The sequence below is a fragment of the Prionailurus viverrinus genome, chromosome B3 (assembly GCF_022837055.1).
Source record: "Prionailurus viverrinus isolate Anna chromosome B3, UM_Priviv_1.0, whole genome shotgun sequence".
Classification (NCBI taxonomy): Eukaryota; Metazoa; Chordata; class Mammalia; order Carnivora; family Felidae; genus Prionailurus; species Prionailurus viverrinus.
Window position 1 is genome coordinate 36301620 of NC_062566.1, and position 16753 is coordinate 36318372.

The following is a 16753-nucleotide window of genomic DNA, read 5'->3' on the forward strand; positions in this document are numbered from 1 at the left end:
CGGAAAGAGACCTCAGAGCCAATTATATCTGACTGCAAGAGAGAATATCATTGTCTGCTCACTTAGGGTGAGGAAAGAAAAGAAGATGGTCTGTTCCTAAGGTGGGAAGGTCAGAGACCAAGGAAAGGTTAGAGAGCTAAGAGAGGTGTGAATCTTTAATTCAGTCAAGTCTCATCTCTACTAACTCAAGCGAATGTTTCATAATTAAGTCTGTTTCAGCTTTTCACTTGTTCTTATGTTACTCAGGAAAATGGATGTATGGCATTTACCTTTCTAGAGCGGCCCTCCGTTTTTCAAGAAATTCTGCAGAAGAGGAATCTTCCTTCCCAACTTTTACTTTTGTCATTCCTGGAATGGAATTTAAAAAGTAAAAATAACTGTAAATCATCATGAATTAAAAAACAAAACAAAACAAACAAACACCTGTGAGAAAGCCCACAAAAGGAAAGGCAATGAGAACAGCATTACTAAAAACAACCAGAGGCCACTTCTACACCCCTACGTTGCGAGGAGACAGGAACAAAAGATTCTTTACATGAGAATCATTTTTTGAACTAGTCTCAAAGTGCTGAAGGTTCTCAACTCTGGGACTTGCAGAATATTATATGTTTTCTAAAAGGGCCACAGGACTCTAAGTCTAGATGAACAAACATCAACTGATGGCAATGGGAAGGTTCCTCAGCTCCCCCAAACCTCCATCCAATTTAGTACATTTCAATCTGGAGGAATTAGGAATCATTTAAGACCCCTGATACCAATACAAACTCAAACACCACACGTGCACGCACACACGCGCGCACACACACACACACACACACACACACACACAGAGCTGTGAAAGCTCAAAGCATAGCCTCCTACTGCACCCAAGGGAAGAGTACATGTCAAAACATGCTATTTCTCTAGGCCTCATGTGATTCACAGGAAAACATTGGAAATATTTCTTTCCTAACCATAAGATTCCACAGTTAAGAGAAGTATTCTCATATACTAAGTAGAAAGTATATTGCAGAAAGAACACAAAGGAAAAAATCCAGGCAGAATTAAAGACCACATGCTTACCTATTAGGCTTTTCTCGGGTGGAGGAGGGACAATAAAGCCATTCTGAGAATGTTTCTCCGAAAGCTTCTCGTAAAGACCCAGAAAGTCACTAAATCTTCTTTTCACCGCAAACTGTTTACTCCTGAACATTGGTAGGCTCGTCTTGGGGACAGAAAAAACACAAGGCGATATCATTTCAAATAGAAGATGAGTATCTGTAAAGTCATCTGGTTGATGTGAAAGGAGTTTACTTCCCAGATCCCTGTCCTTTAGCCACCTGGCAAATAACTTTCTCCAAGGCTGAGATTCTTAAACCTTCTGAACTACAGTCTCCTCTGTCAGGAAGTCTACAGAGCCCTTCTCAGGATAAGAATATTAAATGCATAAAACAAAATGTATAGCATTACAAAGGCAACTAATTAAATTCAAATCCAGTTCTCCTTCCAGGTTGAGAACACTTGTTCTAAAAGGAAACAGAGGGGGGCGCCTGGGTGGCTCAGTCGGCTAAGCGTCCGACTTCAGCTCAGGTCATGATCTCACGGTCCGTGAGTTCGAGCCCCGCGTCGGGCTCTGTGCTGACAGCTCAGAGCCTGGAGCCTGTTTCGGATTCTGTGTCTCCCTCTCTCTCTGACCCTCCCCTGTTCATGCTCTGTCTCTGTCTCAAAAATAAATAAACGCTAAAAAAAATTTTTAAAAAAATAAATAAATAAAAGAAAACAGAGGTTGAAGTCTAGTTTAAAGAGGAAATCTATGGTCACCTACAACCCATTCATCTTGCACTGCCTTATTAAGGGTATTTGCCGCTGGAAACAAAAGACAGACTAGAGGGGGGAGGATCAGGTGAAATATCTACACTGTAGACACTTTAAACTCTAAAGTGTCACAGGATCTAGAACTCACAGGGGGCAGGCCAACAAGTAGTAGTAAGACAATATAAAGGAAACTTCTAGCAAAAAAGACGAGGCCTATATCATAATGACAGATCATTTAATACTCACCAGGTAGGCAAAATCTAAGGAGGCTGTCCTTGCCAGTTGTTAGCAGGGGAGTATATCAATGGGAACTTTTACACACATGCCAGTGGGAGTATAAATTGGTACAAAGACTTTTTTAAAAGTTTGTATTAAAAAAAACAGAAACAAAAACAAAAGTTTATATTCCTTTTCCTCAACATCTGCTCTATCTAGTACCCTGGGGGACTCCTCCTGTTTTTATACACTCTAGAGAAACTCTTCTACGTGTGCACTAAGAGACATGTGCAAGAAAGGTCGTGGTTCATAATTACAGAAACTGGAAACATGCCAAATATTCACAACAGGAAAACAGATAAATATATTATGCTATAATCACACAATGGACTAACTACAGCTACACACAACATGGATGGGTCTGAGAAACAATGCTAGTAAAGAAAGCGCTATTTTCAGCATGATGCCGTTTTTATGAAACTTAAGGACAAAGCAAAACAGCATATTGTTTAGAGATACATATGTGAACAATTTTTATAAAGGAAATGAGAGACAACTCAGGAGAGTGGTTGTCCTTAAGGTGTGAGGCAGGGGATATGACAGGGAGAAACACGCAGGCAGATTCAATGGTACTCATCTTAAGACTGGTGGTAGGTTCGGGGCTTCATTTTTTATGCTTCATAACCTGCATACAACATTGTGTAAGTTTTGTATGCATTAATGTTATATAAAAAAGGAAGACCAGACCTGAGGGGTAAAAGGGCAGGGAAAGTATTAAAAGAAGTTCCACACAGGAAACCTCATAAGAACTGACAATTTTTAAACAGATGACATAGTTTGGGGCAATCCACCAAACTAGTTCTAAGCCACAAAGTTCCTACAAAGGACGGGAAAAATGTCAGAGATACCACATGTCTTAATAAAACTTACAAAGTTTCACACTGAAGTGTTAGCTCTCTGGAAGAAAAGTGGAAAGGCTCAGATGAGATTACCAAAGGGATGCAGGCTTGCTCCATCTTGAGTAAACTTGAAGGAGGATGTTGGCAAAGAAACTAAGGAAATACCCAGAAATAATCTGAATGATGACCTTCTTGGTATAAACACCCAAGTCTATTAAGTTGGTTACCAGCTGGGTCGCTTGGACTCACCTGTGTTGTAACTTTGTAGGCTACATAGGCATTCATACCATCCCCTGTGGGAAAACAAGAAAGCGTGAGAGGAGTATTCTGCAAACTAAAGCAGTGCTGATCTTGCTAATATCTAACCAGGAATCATAAACCACAGGGGCCCTGTATAAGAAGAGACACTTGTTTCATCTCCAAGCTTTATAAACTATCCTACAATCTCCTACTTTGCCTTAAGGTCTTTGCGGCACATATCATGCCCCCACGGATGCTGGCGGGGTCCCAGGTTGAGTTAAACAAGAGAGTCAGCCCCCTGTTCCAAGGCCAGGCTCCATTTATACCCTTCACAAAGCAGCACTGGATACTGACAATCCATCGGTTGTTACCATGCCAATATTTGGGCTGGTTATACACATCTGTCTAAAATCAAACAATTCTCTTGCTGTATAAAGCAGGAGGAGAAGGAAGCAACTGATGTAAAAGGAAACAAGCAGTTCTACCCTAAGCTAGCTCTGGGCTCGGTTTGCTCTTTCAGAAATACTGTCACGGACCCCTCCATTGGCGCTGGGGGACACTGACCTCTCTCATCTAGCATGTTCATCCAGAGCAAAGGGCCTGGCAGGAAGACGCTTCGGCTGCCTGATGTCACACAAATCTCTTTCCTGGAGGAATTATTTTTCTGAAAAAGCCTTTGACTGTTAAATAATTTAGGATTCAAGCAACTGTTTTTCTCTGTGGTAGTGTTCTGACCTAGACCACTTAGGGACATAAAGGCACCATTGACTCCCTGAGCAGTGAAAAGACATACAGTGGACTCTGACAAAGCTCCAGGGCTAGAATGTGGTGTTTTGGGTTGGTTTTGTTCCCTTCTTCCCCCACTCAATTCTTCCTCACACCAAACAGAAAAACCTAGGTCAACAATTACTAGGTGCTTATGATTCTGAACTGGTCCTGGGAGAGGGCCCAGGGGAAGAAGGTGCAGTACTGGATCGGCAGGGCACATACAGCAGGCAACCTGGTTTCAAAGAGACGGCTAGGAATGCCTGTTTTTAAAAAGTACATAGAGAAGTTGGGGATTATACGGGAAGGAAGGGCTTATCTTCTCTACCTTTCTAATACTACCAAAAGGGTGTACGTGAAACAGAAATCATACACTAACCCTTAGAAATTACTGCGTATCAATTACCACTGTTAGTTCTCTTCTAACCACTACATCGCCTAACACTACCAAGAACATTTACCACTGTTAAAAGGAAAAAAATCTAAATTTACTTTATAGAAAAAGTATTCAAAATTTCATTCAGAGGTCATAGTCAAATTTCCAAGTGGTCAACCCCGTAATTTAGTGCCTGCAAAAAAGGAAGCCTAAGTGCAAACATACGTAACACCTAACAGCAAAGCAAGATCATCAGTTTGCCAGCCTATCAGCTGCTTTTACTGAGGCAATGAGTGAGGGAAAACATACCTGCATGTACACACAGAGTTCATAAAATATGGAAATGGGCTAGTAATACAGCAGTTTTAAATTTACATTAACTTCCTAAATAATTTCAGAGAGTTGGAGATGGCATATGCAAATTACCATGGCTCTAAAAAGCACATCCTGGTAGAAGTGGGATCCTATTTATTTATTTGTTTGGTTTTATTTTTTGTTTTCACTTTTTAAAACGTTTATTTATTTTGAGAGACAGAGAAAGAGAGAGAGAGAGAGAGAGACAGAGAGAGAGAGAGAGAGAGAGAATGAGAAAACATGCGCAGGGGAGGGGCAGAGAGAGAGGGAGAGACAAAATCCTAAATAGGCTGCACTCAAAGCATGGGACTCCATCTTATGAACTGTGAAATCATGACCTGAGCCAAAATCAAGAGTCAGATGGCCAACCGACTGAGACACCCAGGTGCCCCAAGGTTTTAAGTAATCTCAGTGTGGGGCTTTAACTCATGACCCTGAGATCAAGAGTAGCATGCTCTACCAACTGAGCCAGCCAGGCACCTGGTTTCTAATTATTTAGATGTGGGAAGGAGAAGCACATGTTGAATAAACAGCCCACACAAATACAAGGTGTGGTTGTAAAAATCAGGTTTTTTTGTTTTTTGTTAATGTAATCTCTACATGCAACATGGGGCTCAAACTTACAACCCTGACATCAAGAGTCACATGCTCCAATAACTGAGCCAGATAGGGTGCCCCAAGATCAGGTCCTGAATATGAACATGCTCTGAGCAGCTGGTTTCTTGGCATCAACGTGACTAAGAATTTAGACTATGATAAAGGGAATGAAAGCTTATCACCAAAGGGATCTGTGTTTAAATAAATCTGATCCACAGGATGTTTAAATTACTGTTATGGAATGAATTCTGTACTCCTAAAAAGATATGTTGAAAGTCCTAACCGCCAGCATCTCAGAGTGTGACCTTATTTGGAAACAGGGTCTTAAAGAAGCAATCAAGTAAAAATGAGGTCAGTAGTAGTGGGCCCTAATTCAATATGACTTCTGTCCTTATAAAGAGAAATGTGGACACAGAGACAGACATATATAGAGGGAAGACAATGTGAAGATGCCCAGGTAGAATGTCATGTGACAATGAAGGCAGAAATTGGGGCAATGCAGCTACAAGCCAAGGAATGCCTGAGGCTCCCAGAAGCTAGAGGAGAGACACAGAAAACCTTCCCTAGTGCCTTCAGAGGGAGGATGGCCTTGCTGACACCATGATTTCAGAATTGTGAGCAAATATATTACTGTTGTTTTAAGCACTCTATTTGTAGTACTTTGTTACAGAAGCCGTAGGAAACTAATATACTCCCTCCCTCTTCTCGTCTATTAAACTTCATGACTTTTATTTAATTATTTTTTCAAAACATCATGACTTTTATTTATTTTTGAATGTTTATTTATTTTTGAGAGACAGAGAGAGAGAGAGAGACAGAGTATGAGCAGGGGAGGGGCAGAGAGAGGGAAACACAGAATCCGAAGCAGGCTCCAGGCTCTGAGCTGTCAGAACAGATCCCGACATGGGGGCTCAAACTCACGAACTGTGATATCGTGACTTGAGCTGAAGTCGGACACTTAACCAACTGAGCTACCCAGGCGTCCCTAAAACATTATGACTTTTAAATATTAAAACAATTAGTATTATTCAATTATTCTTATTCTACTAAGGATTAAAAGCAGGTAAAGTTTGGGGCGCCTGGGTGGCTCAGTTGGTTAAGCGGCCGACTTCAGCTCAGGTCATGATCTCGTAGTCTGTGAGTTCGAGGCCCGCGTCGGGCTCTGTACTGACAGCTCAGAGCCTGGAGCCTGTTTCAGATTCTGTGTCTCCCTCTCTCTGACCCTCCCCTGTTCATGCTCTGTCTCTCCCTGTCTCAAAAATAAATAAAACGTTAAAAAAAAAATTAAAAAAAAATAAAGCAGGTAAAGTTTAACTAACTTAAAATCAATGTGTTACAAAATACTTATAAATATTGGAGAGGCAAAAAATAACCCCGCACATGTAATCCAAAGTACTGGCCCAGGCTCTACCACGGACCATACTGTGACCTGACAGGAAAGCTGCATTTCACCTAGTAGTTCTCAGTTTCCTCCTGGATGGGGAAACTGTATAACATGCTCATAAACATCTTACCAGTGCAACGATCTAGGAAAAGTCAAACTCAACAAACCATTTTGGCATAAAGTCTAATTACAGTTTATAAATTCCTGTTTCTAGGGGTGCCTGGTTGGCTCAGTTGGTTAAGCATCCGACTTCAGCTCAAGTCATCATCTCACGGTTCGTGGGTTTGAGACCCATGTCAGGCTCTGTGCTGACAGCTCAGAGCCTGGAGCCTGCTTCAGATTCTGTGTCTCCTTCTCTCTCTGCCCCTCCTCCACTTGCACCTGGTCTCTGTCTCTCAAAATTGCATAAATGTTAAAAAAATTTTTTTTTAATTTCCTGTTTCTAGTTCAGAACAAAGGGTTGGAAATTACATTTTCCTCCTGACCATATAAACAGCACCCATGTTTAGGAGGAAAGGTTCTGTAAAGCCTCTTTTCTCAGGGACTGTACCTAGAACAAGGAAAGTTGAGGCCTGTTGCTCTCTGCTCGATAATAGCTTTCACAAATTTGTGACATGGGAAGGCCATCCAGAAAACCCAAGTTCTGGCCAAAATTATGTATTGTGCTTTTTGAAAACCCAACTTCCCCCGAACTTGACCAAAATTCAACCAGGTCCTTTAGTCATTACCTATCAAAGAGAGATACAGACTCAGGTACTTCTTTAGGCTATCAAGAATGCATGATAAATAATATGTAACAAGAATTCCAAACTTTTTAGGAGAAAAACAAATTTAGTACCCTCAAATTTTAGAACATGTTTTAGGATGCTTAAATATAATTTATGATTTCAAAGAAAAGTAAAATGGTCTTATCAACTCTGTGGGAAAAAGGAATTTTTGGTTGGTTTTTTTTTTTTAAATGTTTATTTTTGAGAGACAGAGAGTGCAAGTAGGGGAGGGGCAGAAAGAGGGGGACAGAGGATCCAAAGAGGGGCTCAAACTCTGAAACTGTGAGATCATGACCCGAGCCAAAGTCGGATGCTCAATTGACTAAGCTCAGGTGTCACACAATGTTTGGGTTTTTAAGAAAGGATTCTGGGGCACCTGGCTGGCTCAGTCAGTGGAGCATGCAACTCTTGATTTTGGGGTTGTAGGTTCACGCCCCATGGTGGATGTAGAGATTACTTAAAAATAAAATCTTTAAGAAAGAATTCTAATAGTATTTAAAGTCTCTGATTTTTTTTTCCCAAAAGCAAAAAAAAAAAAAAAAAAAAGCCTAATAGAGTACTAGGTAACTACTATTTCTAGCCTTAGAAGCATAGCAAGGGGAATAATCTTACAGGAGAGAGAATGATGAAGCACTTCACATTTGCTAATTCAGCTCTAGAGGTAACCATGTAGAAACTGGCTAGCCATGTTTTCCTTGGCCACATCCTAACATCAGAAGGATGTTCAAGTACACTTACCTATCTTCTCAGGATCAGTTATACCAACTGTCAAATCAAATTGGTCTTCCTGTTCTTCTTCCTCTAGCTTTTAAAGAGAAGACAAACCATGAGAGTTAATACACAAAAAAGGCTGTTAATTTTGCCCTGTACTTACCTTGTTTCAATTTAACAACATTAATTTATATCCTTCTACACATCAGTGTTAAGTTCTGTCCATTTCCAAATATTCCAATGAATCAACCTCCACAATTTTAAGGTGAAGATTGCTCAAAGGACTTTGTTACATCTATTCACCTAAAACCTTATTGTGATCATAATAAATAATTACTAGATTTTGGAAGACTTGTGTTTGTTGGGCTAAAAAGAGAATGAGGAAAGACTATACTCTTGAATATGGGAGCTTCAGACATTAAGTATCATTAGTGTTCACTGAAAGCCTCTGTGTTATCCTCTGGGTAATAGATACTCTGACCAGGAAAGAGTTCTTTATTGGATTTTGGCTGTCCATTAACCATAAAAGTCTTCTTCAAGAGTCATAAATATTTTTTCAAGGTTCATAGTCAACTGAACTTTAGACTGGCAACACAGTCCTAAAAATCCAAAAGAAACAAGACCAATAGCACAAAGTCTCACCTCCTCATAGCTTGTCTGGGGCTTAGAAGAATTTGTGGCTTCCTGTGGAGGAAGAGAAATCAGCGTTTTGGCTGGCACCTTCTTCTGATTATTTTGTGTACTGTCCAGGGAGAGCTCCACTGTGGCATCTAAAAATAGTTGATATTTTACAATGCAGATCCATAATGGGTCTCTGATGGCTAAACTTCAGTTCTATAGGCTAAGACAAAAAACAACAGCAACCACTCACAATACTTACACGTTTTCAAACTAAAAGAGTGAGAGTAGAGAAATTTGACCTAGGTGAACAGAACAAGGGAAGAAGTTTTTACATAGATAAAAGGGGAGTATGGTAAGAGAAGTGCTCTTTTGGCACTAGTTTGGCAGAACAATCTCTCCCATTTCCAAATACAACTGCTTAGCTATCCTCTCCTACATAAAATTTAGGCAAGAATCAGGTATTAAGCAAAAAGACTACATAGCCAAAGTCAGATTTTACTTTACTAATTAGGAATTTACTTTACTATTTTACTTTACTATTTACTTTACTATTACCAATTTACTATTAGGAATATTCCCTTAAAACCCTATATAAACTCTATTTATTCCTGTTATAACTATTTGTAAAAGAAGAGTGAGTTCAGCTAGAGTTAGACGTACTGACAGCAAAAAAATGACATCAAAGGAAATCAGGAAAACCGTTAAGCTAGAAAAAACAGACCCAAAATACAAACACCCGTAACACTTGGGAAAAGACACTATTCGTCACACCTGAGATTGGCAATGTTGTTTTAGCACAGTTTTTGGTTTTTTTTTTTGTTTTTTTTGTTTTATAATGTTTATTTATTCTTGAGACAGAGACAGAGCGTGAACAGGGGAGGGGCAGGGAGAGAGGGAGACACAGAATCTGAAACAGGCTCCAGGCTCTGAGCCGTCAGCACAGAGACCGATGCGGGGCTCGAACCCACGAAGTGTGAAATCATGACCTGAACCGAAGTCGGACGCTTAACCGACTGAGCCACCCAGGTGTCCCCTCCCCCCCTTTTTTTTAATGTTTAGCACAGTTTAAGAATTGTTTACAGGGGCACCTGGGTGGCTCAGTCGGTTAAGTGTCCGACTTCGGTTCAGGTCATGATCTCAGAAGTTCGTGGGTTCAAGCTACTCCTCGGGTTCTGTGCTGACAGCTCAGGGTCTGGAGCCTGCTTCAGATTCTGTGTCTCCCTCTCTCTCTGCCCCCTCCCTGCTCACGCTCTGTCTCGCTCTCAAAAACAAACATTAAAAAATTTACAATTATACTTTTAGATCATCTTGCAAAGATTATGTTTAACACACGCTATCCAAGGGGGATAAAAAGATGTTGTAACATCTGAAAATCTTTCTAATAAAAACCGTTAAAAAAATAGTGCTTAAAATTGCTTTTGTCTATCTGGGAAAATCTCAGTTGAGCACAACAACTCATTCCGTAAGTGTTCTAGAAAGGGGATTTTAAAAGAGCATTATGTACCATTTTTAGACATTAAATTTTTTTTGACTAATAAAAAGAATGCACTTTCAACTTGGAGCCATAGAACTAGAAGTTCAAAACCTAGACAGCTAAGTTTTTTTTCCTTTTTAATAAAGAAAAACATAAATAACTACTTGGGTTTAGCCTGATCAGTAGGCATTCAATTTTACTCTTAGAAAATTCAAAGAAAGCTATTTGTTTTTCTTTTCTAGACTTTCCTTGGAGCTAAAATGAAACCAGAGATGGGGGTCTATAAGGTATAACTAAGTCCTAGATCAATGTTCTAATCATTAAATATGAATCATGCCTACAAACATGGATGTCACACTGTTGGAACCTGGTAACTACAGGAAAAGAAGGTGGCTATGTAATCTGACCCTGGTGTGGGTGTACAAAACAAAAAAAAGTACACATGATAAACGTCTCAGGGTGGTAGGGCTCTTTGGAGCAAGCAACCAACTGAAGTATGTTAAAGTTACACCATGTAGACCCCAAGTAAATAATTAAGTTAACAAATGTGTTTGGAAATGAAACAGGAGGCACTTTTTTGAGAGAATGTGCACATGCAAATCGAAGATGAGGAGAGAGAGAGAGAGAAAAAGAGATAGAGAGAGAGAGACACTACCAAGCAGGCTCTGCACAGTCAGCGTGGAGCCTGATGCAGGGCTCAAACCCACAAACTGCAACATCATGACCTGAGCAGGAAGTTAGATGCTTAACTGACTGAGCCATCCAGGCACCCTGGAGGTACTTCTTATTTTAAACCTTTCACTTATTAAGTGCTACTGAAAGCCTTTTGAAGAGCTATGTATCTTTTACTGATATTCATGTGACAAAGATGCCTAATCTTATGTTAGAAAGTGGGTTTTTTTGTTTGTTTGTTTGTTTTTTCAGGGTGCCTGGGTAGCTCAGTTGGCTGAGCATCTCACTTGATTTCAGCTCAGGTCATGATCCCAGGATCATGAGATTGAGCCCTGTGTTGGGTTCCTCACTGAGTGTGGAGCCTGCTTGAGATTTTCTCTCTCTCTCTCTCTCTCTCTCTCTCTCTCTCTCTCTCTCTCTCTCCCCACCCCCCCACGCTTCTCCCCTGCTTCTTTCTCTCTCACTAAAATAAAAAAATAAAAATTAAAAATTTTAAAGGGGTTTTCTCTGCACTCTTGACAAGAGTAATGGAAAAGCCTTTGTGCTCCATCACAGAGACTCAGATTGTCACTGAACTAATCATGTGGAAAATAAACTCAGAACATTTAAATCTCCACATTCCATATCTAAGACACCTGAGAAGCTACTCAAGTCCTAAATTAAATGCCTCATTACAGGTATTCCTTTCATGTTCCTTTCTTAGTAGTGAGGCAGGTACTGGCTGCTTATGAAAACAGTAGGGGATCAAAGTAAATCAGAATCTTCATTACTCATAAATATGTCCGTGATAAAGATTGCCTACATGTTCATGTACATAAAATCCAGCCATAGGGGTAACTCGGTCACACTAAGATTTCAAGTCTTCTTATAAGGAAAGATAATATGAATGTTAAGGACCCAGAGAGAACCCCCCCTTTTTTTAAAAATTTTTTAATGTTTATTCATTTTTGAGAGACAGGGAGAGACAGGATGAGTGGGAAGGGGCAGAGAGAGAGGGAGACACAGAATCCAAAGCAGGCTCCAGGCTCCAAGCTGTCAGCATAGAGCCCTCAACACGGAGCCTGACGGGGGGCTTGAACTCACGAACTGTGAGATCATGACCTGAGCCTAAGTCGGACACTCAACCTACTGAGCCACCCAGGCGCCCTGAGAAAAAACCCTTTTTAACCTGCCATATAACTAAAGATAATTCATTAGATAATTGCATTTCTCCTCCAGTAACTTTATCCAAAACAATTACTACCAGAATGAACAGTGTGTACTTTTAAGTTTCAGAGATAAAAGGAATTGGAAAATCTTCTAATAAATGATTAAAGTCATTCTAACTTCTCTTTCACGTCTTTAAAAACAATTTTTTTTAAATGTTTATTTATTTTGAGGGAGAGAGAGACAAGAGTGCAAGCGGGGGAAAGGCAGAGAGAGAGAGACTGACACAGAATCCGAAGAAGGCTCCAGTCTCCAAGCTGTCAGCAAAGAGCCCAACGCGGGGCTCAAATTCACTAACTGCGAGATCATGACCCGAGCCAAAGTAAAACGCTTAACCGACTGAACCACCCAGGCACCCCACTTTCACGTCTTTTAAATTTCCTACCAGAGTTCTAATGAGAGGACCTTCCCAAGATGTTATCCTCTGCCCTCCCATGTCTCCCTTTGCTCACCACTCTTCTCTGAGTTGCTCACTCTAGGAAAACAACTCCTGTGTGTTCCGTTCCTCCCTCTCTCCCCAGGTAGAGTACCGCAATTCAAATCACCTCCTGGGCATTTTCCTTTGCATTTCAAATTTAAAATATCTCAAACCCGAACTCACTTTTCCCTCAAAGCCAGTTTCTTCTTTCAGAATGTAGTTCTCAAAATGCTCATTTTCTTCTTAATCCTTGGATTTGAAACCTTTGACTCCATCTTCAATTCCCATTTTTGGATGTCCATTACATCCAATCACTAACAACAACAACAACCAAATTTTGTTGATTTCTCTTTTGAAAAGTTTTCACCTTTCCCTTCCCATTTATATCCTCTTATTTTTGGTGATTGCCATATCATTCTCTTTCTTTCTTTCTTTCTTCTCCCTCTTCTTTTCTTTTTTTGAGAGAGAGAGGGTGCAAGTGAGCGAGGGGCAGAAAGACAGAATGAAGCAGGGCTTACCAGAAGTGGGGCTTGAAATCACCTGATGTGGGGCTCGAACTCACTAATCATGAAATCATAACCTAAGCCGAAGTCAGATGCTTAACGATTGAACCACCCAGGTGCCCTGCCATTTCATTCTTAAGCAAATCTGTAACTGCCTTCTGAAGTATCTAGTTTTTCTCTACTGCAATCCATTTTATATAGTAATTCCACTAGATTAGTCTTCTCCAAACATTACTTTACCCATATCACTCTATTTTTTCTTAAAATTTATTTATGTATTTATTTAGAGAGAAAGTGCATGTGCAAGCAGGGCAGGAGCAAAGAGAGAAAATCCCAATCAGGTTCTGCACTGTCAGCACCGAGCCTGACATGTGGCTTGAACCCATGAACCAGGAGATGAAGACCAAAGCCCAAATCAAGAGTCAGATACTTAACCTACTGAGCCACCCAGGAGCCCCTGATATCACTTTCTTTATTCAAAATGGCCAGTGGCTCTTAGTTGACAGTAGGATGAAAATTCAAACTGTAATTATTACTGATGTCTAAAAGCCTCCCAAACTACATTTCAAGCCTTTTCTTCCAGGGCTTCTCTAAGAACTCCCTGCTCTGGTTCAAGTTTATTGACTGGCTTTCAAACTTACCTGCCCAACCATTAATACTGTTTCTCCTTTTTCTCCTACATAAATTCTGCTTCTTCCAGGAAGTCTTCCAAAGTCACTCTTAGCCAGAGTTTCTCAATGTGGGCACTACTGACATTTTGAGCTAAATAATTTTTTTGTGAGGGCTTGTCTTGTGTATTACAAGGTTTTTAGCAGCATTTACATCCTCTATCCACCAGATACTAATAGCACTACCAGCTGTGACAACCAAAAATGGCTCTCACCATTGCCAAGTGTCTTTTGGGGGGCAAAATCACCCCCTGCTGAAAACAGGGAGGCCCTCTCAACAAATAATTATTAGGCCCAAAATGTTACTAGTGCCAAGGTTAAGAAACCCCACACCATACTAATGTTTTTCAAACTGCAGGCTGTGGCTCTTTGGTGAACTATGAAATCAACTCAACGGGTTGTAAATAGCAGTTAAAAAAAAAAAGGAGAAACAATAGAAAATTTCAGATTGTATTGTAAAAGCAAGTCACTTAATAAAACTTTGTTTCAGTTTTATATAAATATGTATATATTTTGGATTATGACACAAAATGTAATTCTTACTATGAGTCTTGGTCTTAAAAGTCTAAAGCTACTACTTTAGTCTGATCTCAAAGATCTGAGACAGTATTTCTAGCATTCTTGCCACATTTATACTGTTTAGTAGCTTGTCTAACTCGATCTGTATGTTTATGTCTTACTCCCTAAACCTGTCAGAATCTTGATAGCAGGGACTATATTCTACATGATTTGGAATCCTCCATAACCATATCCTTATGTGGAGTTATGTTTCCAATATACATCTTGCCTATTAACTCAGCAACTTAGAAGACTTCTAGTGTAAGTTATGAGTCCATACTTGCCTGCAAAGAGATCCTGTGGTTCTTGGTCTTGTTCCTCATGGATACCATTTTCTTTGGAGCCATTGTTGATGGGAAGGGAAGCAACTCTCTTTGGAGACTGGGGCTTACTCTGAAAATGAAGAGACACTCTGAATAAAACAGTACCATTAAAAACAAACCTAAAAAGTGACTTAATGCATCCCTCAATTGCACCCCCAGGTGTTTAGGGAAGACGGGCCCACGATTCAGTCAGTTCAATAAGCAGCAAATCATCATTAGTGATGTAAGTACTGCCCAATCACAGAGCTAAAATAAACTCACAGATTTCAGGGTTAATTTCTAACACCATAACCTTGCTGAAATGCCCTATTCCAAAGCATATGATACTGACATGGGTATGTGTACACAAGATAATTTTCAAAAGAACCTATCCAAATGCATTTCTCCTTCTCACTTGATGACCTTTATTCTTTCAAATGCTGATGGGGCACATTCTAGTGACCAGTAAACCACATTGGAGTGCAGAATTAAAGCTCTGATCCTACCTTATGGTGTGGCCGTGACTAAACTGTTCACAGAAACCCAGTTGGGTAGATAATCCTGACCCCATGACAGACAAAGGAAGGTATGACATTTTATATCTAATGCTGTTCATAAATACAACTTATCTGATAAAAAGATAATTTTATCCCTAAATTACACAGACACAATTTTCAACCACACCCATGCCAGGCTAGCAGAATAAAAACCAGTCACACTTAGCCTCCTGGGCACATGGTAAAAATACAGTCAGTTGATGGCCTTTATCAAAAGCTCAGTGATCACCCGCAAACAAGGGTTGGGTGGGGCCCCAGACCGGTACCAGAGCGAACAAAGCTGGATTGTGCAGAACATGAACAGAACGCTGGGAATCTGGCTTCAAAAGCCATGGTGTGGTATTGCAGCGTTTTGAAGTCAGACCCCAAGGCCAAATCAGTTAAAAGACCTGATTTAAGGAATCTTTTATGAAACATTTCCTTAACAAATCTGAGGGAGTTTGTTCCTCAGAAACAGGCCTTTTCTGACCCAACAGAAAATGTAAAATGACAGATCTATTGGGTACTCTGAATTTGCCATGCAAACATCTCAGTCTCAATACTGGAGCCACCCTCGGGCAAAAAACTGCTACCAATATGTACATTTATGTTAACAAACAATGCTCCTACTGGAACTTTTCTATGCTAATAAAAGTTTAATGAATACTTAGTTGCATATGCTTAAATGTTATACCAACTCAAAGACAGTGATCCTGTTCTCTAGGTGCTTAAAACAAAAAAAAATTATTGCAGAGACAAAGACAACAGATAATAGGGCAAAGCAAAATCCACGGTTCCCTTTTGCCTCATACTTTGCCAACTACTTTCCTACATACGTATTTCCTTTCTATACATACTCTAGTGCTCTTGTACAGTATGGGGATCTCACAAAAAGCCATCTGATTTTTTTTTTTTTTCAACGTTTTTATTTATTTTTGGGACAGAGAGAGACAGAGCATGAACGGGGGAGGGGCAGAGAGAGAGGGAGACACAGAATCGGAAACAGGCTCCAGGCTCTGAGCCATCAGCCCAGAGCCCGACGCGGGGCTCGAACTCCCGGACCGCGAGATCGTGACCTGGCTGAAGTCGGACGCTTAACCGACTGCGCCACCCAGGCGCCCCTGATTTTTTTTTTTAATGTTTATTTATTTCCCAGAGAGAGAGAGAGAGAAACAGAGTGCAAGCGGGGGAGGGGCAGAGAGAGAGGGAGACACAGAATCCGGAGCAGGCTCCAGGCTCTGAGCTGTCAGCACAGAGCCCTACGAGGGTCTCGAACTCATGAACTGTGAGATCATGACTTGAGCCAAAGTCAGTCGCTTAACGGACTGAGCCACCCAGGCGCCACAGCCATCTGATTTCTTTTAATTCAATTCTCACAGATACCAGTCATCTCCAAATGGAGATCTAGGAGAGATTAAAGCTTGTGGCACACGAAGGGTGTGTGTGTGTGTGTGCCTGCATATACACATATATATGTATATACACACATATGTATATATATACATATACATACATAATATATACATATATGTATCCAAATGTAATTTACTAGTTTACCAGGGAGACTGAAGCAACAGGAAAGGCACAGGTTAGAATTTAGCCATTTAAAAAAAAAACAACACCTAGATTAACACATTCTTGTGATATGGAGATGAATAAAACAAGCTCTCCATTTCTGATTCATCTACAGTC

General features: G+C 40.3%; 1 protein-coding gene across 3 annotated transcripts in view; it reads right to left on the reverse strand.

Moving 5' to 3' along the window:
- The window catches only part of SNX1 (sorting nexin 1), a 42166-nt gene that overhangs the window by 12227 nt on the left and 13186 nt on the right, over positions 1-16753 (reverse strand). For all 3 annotated transcript variants that reach the window (XM_047861758.1, XM_047861757.1, XM_047861756.1), the window contains exons 2-7: positions 14508-14616; positions 8746-8873; positions 8131-8197; positions 3159-3202; positions 1063-1204; positions 270-348 (exon numbers count right to left, since the gene is read on the reverse strand). In XM_047861758.1, the coding sequence (XP_047717714.1) occupies positions 270-348; positions 1063-1204; positions 3159-3202; positions 8131-8197; positions 8746-8873; positions 14508-14616 (569 nt within the window). The remainder of the gene's footprint in view (positions 1-269; positions 349-1062; positions 1205-3158; positions 3203-8130; positions 8198-8745; positions 8874-14507; positions 14617-16753) is intronic.